Source organism: Accipiter gentilis, chromosome 13 (assembly GCF_929443795.1).
Source record: "Accipiter gentilis chromosome 13, bAccGen1.1, whole genome shotgun sequence".
Lineage (NCBI taxonomy): Eukaryota > Metazoa > Chordata > Aves > Accipitriformes > Accipitridae > Astur > Astur gentilis.
The window spans coordinates 6,549,840-6,562,016 of record NC_064892.1 but is presented as its reverse complement, the minus strand read 5'-3'; the positions used below and the strand labels follow the sequence as shown (position 1 = coordinate 6,562,016).

Here is a 12,177-nt window from a genome sequence, read left to right as displayed (position 1 = left end):
CTTCCCCAGCTCCTTTATCATGAGAATCAGGATGAGGCAGCTCTTTCAGGAAGATACAGGGATAAATCCTTCTCGCATCTATGGAAACCGTTATGAGATTCCACCAGCTACTGCTGCCAAGATGGTGAAAACAAAAATTGTTCTAACAAGGAGCATAGATAGGATATTGATTACAGAATCACAGAATAGCTGAGGTTGGTTAGAAGGGAGCTGTGGAGGTCATCTAGTCCAAACGCCTGCTCAAGCAGGTCAACCTAGAGGCAGTTGCCCAGGTCCATGTCCAGACTGCTTTTGAAGATCTCCAAGGAGGGAGACTCCACAACCTCTCTGGGCAACCTGTGCCGGTGCTCAATCACTCTCACAACGAAAACAGTGTTTTCTGATGTTCAGAGGGAACCTCCCGTGTTTCAGTCTGTGCCCATCACCTCTGGTCCCATCACTGGGCAGCACTGAGCAGAGCCTGGCTCCATTTACCCTGCACCCTCCCTTCAGGTGTCTGCACACATTGATGAGAACCCCTGAGCCTTCTCTTCTCCAGGCTGAACAGCTCCAGTTCTCCCAGCTTTTCCTCACAGGAGGGATGCTCCAGTCCCTTCATAATCCTCATGGCCCTTCACTGGACTCTCTCCAGTATGTCCATGTCTCTCTTGTACTGGGGAGCCCAGAACCGGACTCAGGGCTCCACACGTGGCCTCATCAGTGCTGAATAGTGCTGTCTCTTATTGGCACGTAGCAGAACACAGAGAGGAAAACAAAAGATGCTTTAAAAACATACTTAAATATATACTTTTAAAAAATAAAACAACGCTCTTAATGTTGCTCTGTAGAACACCATTCCTTTACTTATACTTTTCAAAACACAATGAAAAACCACAACCAGGCCACAGGAAGAACAACGGTTCTGTTGAGGGCAACTACTCTATCCTGATGTCAGTTTGATTCAGCACTACAGACAACAGCAGCAAAAAGTGCTGACCACAGCTATAGTGTAGTCCACTTGCAAAGTAACCAGATGAAAGATAACAGTCTCAAGTCTATAGGATTGCTAGTCACCTAGCTTAACCTTTGGCCTTAAACTCTGAAAAAAACTTACTGATGATACACCCACCTCCACTGAGTTCTTATGGTTTGTAGCAAATCCCTTCTGTCCCACCATCTCCACACCAATTGAGTACTGTACATACTATAAGACTGAATTTCCAAATTAAGTGGCAGATGAAGATAGTGCAGTGTAAAAACTGCCAAAAATCTCAAGGTTTTGAGACTACTAGTTCCAGTGAGTCCTCATGCAAATTCAAGGCTGCTCATCTTTTTCCATTAGTTAAAACTGTAATTTTGAAAACAGTAATATATTGCACTACAACCTCTACATTAACATTAAAGGCAGCAAGGAAAACCAATCCAGAGTATGCAAAAAACTGTGGTAATTCATTTTGTGATTCATTTATTACAACGGACAACATAGCAAAGACTCAGCACAAATCCACGTGTTTCTGTAGGGTTAGGGGAAAAAGCATAAAAAGAAACAAACAAACAAAAAAATTACCCATTGTTGAGCTTTCTGACTACTCTCCCCCAAAATACTGATCTTTAAGAGCTACAGTATGTGTTACTCTAGACTATACTTCAAGATCTTTAGAAGAAGGTTAAAAATATTTCTTTTCAAATTTCAAATTATGCTTAGTCCTTCCTTGAACAGCTTTTAGCCCAAGAATTAGGTCTTCTCTTTGTCCACTGCAAATCCTCAGTACAGCAAGAACAGTTCAGGTTTCACCATCTCACTGATGGGACCTGCACTTCACACTGGAAGGTGTACTTTCAGACAGAAGACTTAGCAGATGCTCATATTCAGTCATTAAAGTAAAAATCTGCACCACGATGCCACATGCAGATTACACCCCGTGGAATTATCTGCACTTAGAGCAGAATTGAGCCCAACCTATTTCACAGAGCCTGCTGTTACTGGAGTCACACACTTGTAACATGCAAAGGAACCAAGCCCTTCTTTTGCCTGAAGGCTCAGTTAATTAAAGAGTGCTGCAAGAGGACTGTTAAAGGAACCTGGCAAATAAATCAATGGCCTACATAAAGAACATCCCTGAAACCTCAACTTAGCCATAAAGGAAGACTACTCGTTAGAGTGCTATGCCTTTTGTCCAAATAGAGATCAGCTAACACCGACCTCTTCAAGGGGGGGGGGGGGGGGGGGGGGGGAGTAAAAAAAAAAAAGCCTACAGAAAAGTAGAATTCGTTATGAAGACAGAAACTGTGCAAGCTGCATTGTTCTTTAATAAAAAAGCTAAAATAATGAGCAAAATTAAAGATGACCTAGAGACATGGAGGGAATAGATAGACAGTGATGCAAACTACTCCTCTCAACCCAAGGATGGACTTAAAATGGACTCACTACCAATCTATTGCCTGAAGGAAGGAAGCAACAACTTGGTGGGGAGGAAAGACTCACACCTCAGACCCATATTTCTGTATTTCCTCCTGAAGAAGCTGTTCAACTTAAAATAAAAATAGGACCCCTTAGTCATTGCCTTCTCTTTCCCCAGGTACCTTCCTGTTTGCTAAGATTTTTGAATAATTATTTGGTTCTTACATGTCACCTCATTTTACTCACTTTCAAAACACAGGGTTCACATGATGCCTTTCAAAGAGATGAGCCCAAATTTTTGCTAACATGAACTACACATAAAAAGGCAAATATCTGGAAGAATCCTGACTACCGTCTGTTCTTCTGGGAATGCCTCTGTTCTATCAAGGCAATTAGTTGATCAGACATCAGTCTGGAAAGAAGCCCAGAATTAGTCCCTGTTACTGCCAGAATACTGATGTCACTAGGAATAAAGATTAAAAAATAAATTTAAAAAAAAAAAAAATCACTCTAACTTGTTGCAAACCCAAGAGATAGCCAACTGCAAAACAGTAACTCACTGTTCTGACCCCAAAAAGATTTCCACCTCTACAGCCGTACCTTGGGCACTGATAAAAAAAGAAAGTGATTCATTTCTGAACCAGCAGATACACAAAGACCACAACATAAACATTCACTTCCTGCATTTCCCTACTCCTGGGCCCTGACATTACACACCCTGTAACATTAGAACACAGTCAACCAGCCACAATTTACTTGGTTGTTCAGGAAAGTGCAAGTTTTACCAGCTGTAATTAGAGCAACTCCACCAGTATTTGGAAAGCCTCTAAGTTAGAGGATGCTAAATTCCTTAGCCTGTAACTCCAGAAAAAGCCAAGACAGACAGTGTTCTCTTACCATCACCAGAGAAGTGAGACCTCAAGGGGAGATCTCAAGTTATACCCTTCACGGAAACAGAGTGTAAGAGAACAAGGTCCTGCTGGATGAAAGGCTGGGTCATTATGCAATCAGAATAGACATGCTACTCTGGTTCATCCATGAAATAAAATTTCCTAAATGAGAAAGCTTTCAAATTAGGTTTGCTAGCGTCCCAAAACAATTTCCTTTCAGCCCAGGAAAAAATACGTTACAGATAGGTACATTAAACTAATAGCAGCGTCCAGCTCAACTGGTTCATTAACCCAGGGACGGGACCTGCTGTACCTCCGTATTTATAGTGTACTGCTTGCAAATGCTCAAAAAAAGTACCATTGTCACACTGCAGAGCAGGCTTGCAGAGCTTTCGGGAAACCCATGCATATATTGCAAGTTCTTCATGAACTGAGAAAGTTTGTCACGAAACATCAGCCAAGAAGCATTTGCAATTACATTACAAAGCTGACACAAATAAAAAACATTGTAAGATCAAAGGATGTGTCTGGCAGTGCCCTGGATGCACCCACAGGCTTCAATTACCCTGACCAGCCCCACAACAGCTACACCATAGCTGGTCACTAACATATTATGGTACCTTCCTCTACGCAAGTGCAAAATTTTGGTCTCCCCAGTTTCACAAAAGCCCTTGTGTTATGCCTGGCCAAGTTAGAAAAATCAGACTACATGGACTACTTTTCTAATTGGAAAAATCTTTCTTTTTGTCCTTCTTTACTTGTAATTATAGGCAGAACTTTAACTTCTGTGTAATTTTACAGCACCCAGTCAAAGCCACATCCTGTATGCTCTCATCAACTAATTCCTTAAGGAGGTAGTTTGCAAACTGCATTTTCCCCATTCCTCTTAAGCCTATTTGTGCATTACATTACAAGCATCATCTGTTCATATTCAATGTCCAGTTATTTTTCAACTGCTACACAGGAGAGTCTTTGTTTACTCAAATTCTTCCATAACACTAGGATTTCATCTCCTTGAGCAGCTTGGAAGTACTACTTCAACTACTAAGCTGCAAAGTACCACGTATGTATTTCTCTTTAATCACCTACTTTGGAGCTGGTTTTTTTGTAAAATAAATGGGGTTTCCTCACGAGACCTTTTGATTATAAATCCACGTTGCTTATCCTCCATGGCTTACCTCAGGTGTCTACCTGCTTCATTGTACTGTTCATTACCCACCTTCGTGACTCAAAGTTCTACACCAGCAGTGCAAATCCAACACTGCTATGTGCTTGCTCTCAGTCCAGAGGAGCACTGCTGGGATGGGACGTACAGACAAAAGGACACACACTGACGGTTGCCAGTGTTGTTATGCACAAATTCATATCACCACAAGTCTGTAGTCATCACATGATTTTTATTTTTTTTTAAAGCCTCTCTCCATTTCACATGCTCACCCGTTCTTTTCAGTAAGCTGCCTTTTCCCACTTCCCCTCACCAAAGTAGTCATCTACAATTAATAAAGTAAACAGAGTAAGTTCTAGTATTTCTTCTGATGCTTTTCAACTGGTGTTTTGGTTGCAACTTCCCTCCCCAGTTTACTGCAGCTTAAACAGTAGATTTTCTCATTGCTTATAGTAGGAAAAAATAGGAATACAATGAAATTACTTCAAAGCCACATTAACTAAAAAACACTCTTCAGGCTTCCAGTTCCAATGCCAGACTGTATTAACCTTTGATACTCAGCTTCATCTCATCTTCCAAGCTGTTGCTTTTTCACAGCACAGCATAAGCAGCTAAGTTGCTGAACATCCACTTTCTGATGCTGACGGTAACTCAACTGGTATTTGATTGCACTTATTGCGGGCTATTTTCATGCTGTTCATCTACCCCGCATGTATGAAATATCTGATTACTGTAACATACTTCCTGATGTTCCAGATGGCAAGAAGTACAAACAGGGCGAGGAAAGGGGCAGGGGGGAAGCATACTACAGCTAACATTTTCTGCATGGCCTGGAAGCAGGGAATGGAGGAATGCCATCATCTGTACCTGTGGCATTCTAAAGACTACCATTAAAATATTGATTCCAAACCCAGCATCCACATGCCAAGCCAAATATCCCAAATACCAATGATCTGATGCAAAGGTCTGAAGATGATGCCTTGTAACAATAAATTTTAGTACAAGCTATTTATTGAAATAGGGCCTAAGTAATTACACAGAGCAAAGGGAAGAGAGTTCTATATCACAGAAAAGAATTGGTCACCCAAACAAGATTCTAATCTCAGGTTAGTTACGACTGAAACAACTTCGTTGGAGTGGGCAGTCTCTTCATCATTTGAAAAATGCTTCTAAAAACTGTGTTACAGCTTACATACATACATTAACAGAAAAAAACAACCAACAACAACAAAAAAGGCTCAAACCCTGAAAGCAAAGTTATGCAGAAAGTCTAGTTGTACACAACAGTCTCTGATTCCGATTTCCAAAAGAAAAAGCAAGTGCTGAAACCTAACAGTAGCAACTTCTGTATTTAACTTCCTTTCTGACAAGTAACAGAAATAGGAAGAATTAAAATCACCTGTGAGTTCACACTGGCATTACAAGTGGTTGGGTGCCAGGGGTACACACACACACACACACCCCAAATTAAAAAAAAAAAAAAAAAAAAAAAAAAAGATAATTAGTCTTTTTAACCTTCCACTCCCCAAATCTAACTGTGTTATCTCCCTCCTCCACTCAATACTTAAGGTCTTGAAGAATCTTCTAGAAGTGGTGGAAAAAATGATTTTTGGAAAAAAAGAAAAAACCAACAGCACAACATACTCCTAATTTTGAAGTTTTGCAGGAATTATGAGAGACATTTTCTCTCATAAATGATACAGCATGCTTTATGTAGGGCATTCCAAAGGCAAATAGCCTCAGTGTTTTGTTATACTCAAACAGTTCATCTAATTGCATATCTAAGCACAGATATTTACTGTAGATAGCAAATGCTAACATTCCAATAGTTTATACATACTTGCTGTAGTCAATATAATCTATTTAGCACTCTTTACCCCCGTATTTTAACTTCACTAGCTCATAAATGATGATTTTCAAACAATATTTTCTTCTGCATAATACAGCTATCTTGCAATAAAACAAGCAAAACTTACAAATGAGTGCAGTAGTTCAAAAGACTCAATGATTCAAATTTGACTACAGGATATTAAATATCTGATAAATGCAAGGCATTACCTTTTAAAAAAGTTGTATGTACAATCCTCGGTCTTCTTTCAATCAGGAGAAAAAAAGAAGCAAGTGTGATTTCATTCTTTGGGTATTGAAAATGTGTTTTCTGTTTATCTATACAGAAGATGCTTACATATTTCTTTAGAGTTTCTTACAGTACCACAATCGTCCTGCACCAATAAGACAATAAATGAACTAAAAATTAGCCACCTCAGAGATGTTTATAAAGTGTCATCTGTTAGGAGTCATCACCATCACCAATTTCAGGCATTGCCAGTGGGAATTCACTAGATACCCAGCAAGATCCCAGGCAAATCACAAAGCCTGCTGTTGCTTGTTATTTTAATTCATTACCTGAAGTAAATGTAAAATCCTCACAGGTAAATCTATTCACTGACACAGTAAGGAACATGGATCAATTTTATAATGGTAGCACTGCTGGACTCCAGCTGGAACTTCCAAGAAAGCTGACAATTTTTTTCCCTAACTTCTTTCAATGCAAGGCAAGATACGCTTTTGAAGACAGCCAAGTTACAGGACTAAAATACAGGTGATACTTAGGCTTACTCAGAAGTCAAACTAAATCAGTCAGCGGCCCTTCCAATTCTAAGCTAGGGGGTGAGAGAGGAGGTGGAAGTTAAGGAAAGCGTGTAGTTATTTACACTGCTACAAGAGAGATGCGCAACATGACTGCATTTGGTCAGATAAACAGCTACATACTGTGCAGTCATCACTGAATATCTTGGGACTTGCATGCCTGTGTTTTCCCCATTCAGTTCATGCCCAAATCCAAAGGTAAAGATTAGTTTTCTCCCACTACACTCCAAGTCAGAGCCATGAAGAAGACTCAGTGGTTTTGTCATTTTGTCTAAAGCACATGTTTATTAAGCCAAGAACAATGCTGTCAGACACTAACAGATAATGATAAACCAATCATTTTATTCCTTGGAACCATAACTGCGTGGAAGCCTTGGAGCAAGCATTCAGGTCATGTTTTAATGCTGTTACTGTAATGGCAATTGCGGCATGTCAAAGCGATGATGTAAAAAGGTATCCAGCCTTAGGATGCTGACAGTGTCCAGTGCTCCAAAGGAGCTGAAAACTTGTCACAGACTCACTGTGACTGACAAGTAATTGCTATTATTATTAAAAATAAAATTACTAACATATGAAATTTAGCAGGACTTTTAATTTCTTTTACCTCTCTGGACAAAAACACGGGATACCCTTTCCAGGGTGTTCCAGCTTGCCCTCCTTCTCATGTTGTTAACAAGCCAAAAGTTATCCAGTCTTTTAAAAATTTAATCATAGCCCATATTTTGCAACCTTCCACTGAAGTGGATTCCATGCCTGAACAACAGAGTGCATAAGAATTGAACTGCTGTATCGCTAAAACATCTTTGATAAATCAAGGGAGCAAATACTATAAGCAAATAAAAATACACCTGCTACTTAATGAACAGGCAAGCTCAAAGATGCGTTAACAGAAAAGAGAAATACTCTTACCATGTACAGTTATTAATTTAATAATCCCCACCCCCACAACAGAAAAAAAAAAAGATGTGAGAAGTGCTATTCTCAACTGCATAAAGTATGGAGTATAAGGCTTTTTAAACTCAAAACACTTTCTACAATGGAATAGCTGTTTAAACATGCAAAACACTGGACTGAATTCTCTTTCTTGGACAGACCTAAAAAAGAAAGCAAATCCTCCTATCCATCCTTCAAAGCCCTCACTCTCACCAGCAAGCTGAGCCAGCAATGAAAAAACCACCAAAACCAACCAAACAAACCCCAACAAAACATAGATGAATTAAATTAGAAATACACCCGAGCGCTGCTAACTCCGTAGCTGAACTATCAGCCAGAGCTTAAAAGATGTTTGGTGAGCATGGGAACTTGTGACTCTGAAAGTCAGTAGTTACAGTAATATCTGGAACACCCAGAACAACATTTTGGGCTTTGATAATCCTATGTTAATATAGTCAGTGAGAGATACAGAAAACAAGAATATTTTGCAACTGCCCTGATCTTCATACTGTCATAAACAGTTTTTTTATTCTTGTAACATCCAGACTAATATTACACAAGGGATGCATTATAAAAATAACAATATTCACACATGATCCAGATTCTCCTCTTTCCCATGAATGTAAAACTAGAGCATTTAATGTTCATCAAGCTCATACTTGTCAAAGTCACAACCCAAAAGCAAGAAGACAAGCTTTGAACAATGGGAGAAGAATGTGTCTTCAGCCTACACACTCATTACCTTAGTTTTATAATTCAATGAAAACATTAATTCTCCTGTGAGTTTAATCCTGTTTCTGCCAGGCAGTAATTTTATCTCTTCTTCTGCACCACTGGCAACAAATGAGAGGGTGCTTCCTTACAATGGCAAAATTGCACTTTTGGAGCAAAACATATATAGAATAAAAATAAGAAGGATCCTTGCCCAGCTACCTGCAATGCCCTACTTTCTACCCTCATTGACAACAAGCAGCCAACGCCTGGGATTTGGAGAGCAGAGCAGGCACACTCCAGCAGCTGCATGGTGGTGGTTGCCACTACTTCCAGGATGGCCGTCCTTAAGGACTGTTCTTCCAGTTCTCCAACTGAAAACATCTCAGAACATCCTGTGTGAGACAGCAGTTAAAATGAAGCAGTGGTGAAGCAGTGCTCGCACAGCTGTCAGATGCTATACGCTTTGTAGAAAGGAAGAACAATTCTTAAAGCTACCCTTAAAGTTAGCTTTATAGCTAATGAAGGGTGTTTTAATACTTCCTTGATTTTATGTAAAACAGTGTTTAACTTGCAGAAAACTGACAGCCCCTGCTTACTCAATGTAAGCCACAGACATCATTTCAGCTGAAATTTTCACTGAGAAAATACTAAAGCTTTCTGACTAGTAAATAATAAGGATATACTGGTATTTTTCATGATCACATGCAGCACAGGTAAGAGATGAGACTTTAAAAGGGTATTTCCACTACTGTGAACTATACTTCTATGAAAGCCTGAAAAACACTACATAAGGCAACTTCTAAAGCTTTTCTACCCCACTAAACCCTTTTTCAAACCACAAGCCCTACAGCTGTACACTCCCATCTGACTGCAAAGCATGAAATCCCAATCGTTCTCTGGACTTTCAGCATGGCCTGTCACCCCACAAGCACAGACTCCCACCTACTCTTCCCTTTGCATGATGACAACCTACAAACATGTTTGGGGTAAAAGGAACCTTTCCAGTGCTTGCCTAAAACTTGGGAAGTTTAAGGTACTTCATTGTTGCTGTTGCACACTTCATTGCTATACATGGCGATTGATACAAATGGCCTAAAAAAAGGGACAATAGGAGCAGTCAGAAAACTAGCTACGAGCACTGCACACTTCCTTTTTCGCATCTAGCTGGGTTGTTTTTGGCAGAACTACCAGTAACACCACAAGATCCCGGCAAGGGAAAGGGAACAGACCAGAAGCAGTCCTGGAATGCTACATGGCCAACTGAGGTTCATACCATACTGTCTGGACTTCCTAGCAAAGCCGTTTCCAACACAGGCACCCCTGGTGTCAAAACGCTGAACACAGGGAGTTCTGCGCAAGCGTACAACTCCCCCTTCCCTCCCCCTTCTTTCTTTTTGCACAGAGTACCTCTGAGGACATATCCTTGACTGAAAATTTGTTCACCTAAAATTTGTCAGGGCTTTTAAAATCCCCCTACTTTCCAAAAGCGATTTCTGCACCTGCTCATAGTTGCTTATAGGATCAAAGAGTTTTTTACTCGTGTTTCAGAGGCTTCCAAAAAAAAAAGTCTCATGTGCCATGCCCTCCTCCTTCCCCCTCCTCCACCCCGTAACACAGCATGTGCACCCCGGGCTCTGCCTACAGTAGGTGAAGCAGAACAAGCGCTACCTCCGTAACTGCCCTCTTCCAAAGGGGATCTGCTAAGACACACAAGTTTGATGACCTCCCATTTCACTTCACACATCTTTTCCTATTACAGTTCAAAGGAACAAAACCGTTGCGCTGCAATTCCCCACTGCTTTGAGCAGTTACGTATACCCACGCCAAGGTCCCCACTTGTAAGAGAACGAGCACTAACTTTGGACTGGTAGTCACCTGGCCGCTCGCAAGAGAACGAGCACTAACTTTGGACTGGTAGTCACCTGGCCACTCGTAAGAGAACGAGCACTAACTTTGGACTGGTAGTCACCTGGTCCCATGAAAGTTTGTGGCGACACCGTAACAGCCCCTGCCTTCGCCCTGTGCCACCCTCAGCCTCCCCCAAGATCCGAGGCAGCCGACTGCAGCTAAAACGTGGATGAGAGCAGCCAGGCTGCTGCCCAGCCGCCCCTTACACCGGGAAAACCCCACGCAGCTCTGCCGTTCAGAAACCGCCTCATGCGCGGAGGAGGAAAGCCCCACACCGAAAGCGAGCTTAGCAACCTCGCCGCGATGAGCAATACCTGGCCGCGATCCGTTATGCAAGCGGGAAAGCAGAAGAGTGCCAGGGAGCAGCCCTGCACCCGGTCCCGGCCCGGGGGACCCGGCCGAGAAGGCAGAAGACCCTCCCGCCCTCCCCGCAGCTACCCAGGGAATCGAACATGTGCTCGAAGGGGGCGACGGGGCCGCGCTCGGCGCCGCCCGCCCGCCCGCCTGAGGCGGTCAGGCCCCCCGGCCGGGGATTACCGCCCGGCGCGGGCTGACGGCTTCACCTCAGGAGACCTCTCCCCGCCTCGCCGTGCTCCCCGCAGCCGCCTACGGTGCGAGGGGCTGCCCCGGCCGGCAGGGCTGACGCGCCGGGCCCACGGCGGGGCGGGCGGCAGGTCGGGGCCGAGCCGCGGCTGCAAAGTCACCGCCGGCAGCCGACGGAAGAGCGGCGGGCAGCGCCGCCGTCTCCCATTCCCTCCCCCCCCCTTCCTCCATACCGCCGCCAGGGAGCCCGGACGCCCTCAGGAGCCGCGCTGAAGTGCGAGCCGGGCGGCCCTCAGCCGGGGCTCCGCATTCCCCCGCTGCCGGCCGGGCCCGGCAGCCGAGCGCCGCCGCCGCTGCCCTCCCTCCCTCCCTCCCTCGGCAGGGCGCTCACCAGAAGAAGAGCCGGGAGCAGAGGTTGGCATCCCGCAGCGGGTTGGGCTTCTCCTCACGGGGCACCGCTTCCATGCCGCCAAGCCAAGCCGAGCCAAGCCGCCCGGCGGCGGCGAGGGCGCAGGACCTGAGGCGACTTCCCTCCGCAGCAGCCGCCGCCGCCGCGGCTGCTGCTGCTTTGCCGCCGGCCGGCGCTGTTTCCGGGAAAGCCGGCACCCACACCCCCCCCCCGCTTCGCCGCCTCGTCCCTCCCTCGCTGCCGCCGCAGGACGCCTCCTGCCGGCTCGGCTCCCCCGCCGAGGCTGAGGCTTGAGGCGCCGGGGCAGCCCCGGAGGCCGCGCCGGGGCGGGAGCCGCTCCCCTCAGCCGCCCCGCGGGGCTTGGCGCTCCTCCCCGGGGAGGGCCGAGGGCCGCCCCGCTGCCCTGGCGAGCTCCCCGCGGCGGAGGCCGGGACCGAGACCGTTCTGCTCTTCCCTTCTCCCACTAGGTTTCTGGCCTGTGAGCCGCTCGGTGGTGAAAAGTATCCCCTGGGTGGGCGCAGCACCGAGCAAGGCGCCCAGGCGGCTTTTGGGACAGAGAAACGCAAGGCGGGTCAGGGGCGAGTCC

The 12,177-nt window shown here is 44.6% G+C and overlaps 1 protein-coding gene across 7 annotated transcripts in view; it reads right to left on the bottom strand.

Moving 5' to 3' along the window:
• Positions 1 to 11,751, bottom strand: part of ABCC4 (ATP binding cassette subfamily C member 4) — a 152,447-nt gene extending 140,696 nt beyond the window's left edge. For all 7 annotated transcript variants that reach the window (XM_049815799.1, XM_049815800.1, XM_049815803.1 and 4 more), the window contains exon 1: positions 11,574 to 11,751. In XM_049815799.1, coding sequence (XP_049671756.1) covers positions 11,574 to 11,647 — 74 coding nt within the window. In that variant the 5' untranslated portion in view covers positions 11,648 to 11,751. The remainder of the gene's footprint in view (positions 1 to 11,573) is intronic.
• Between the last annotated feature and the right edge of the window lie 426 nt (positions 11,752 to 12,177).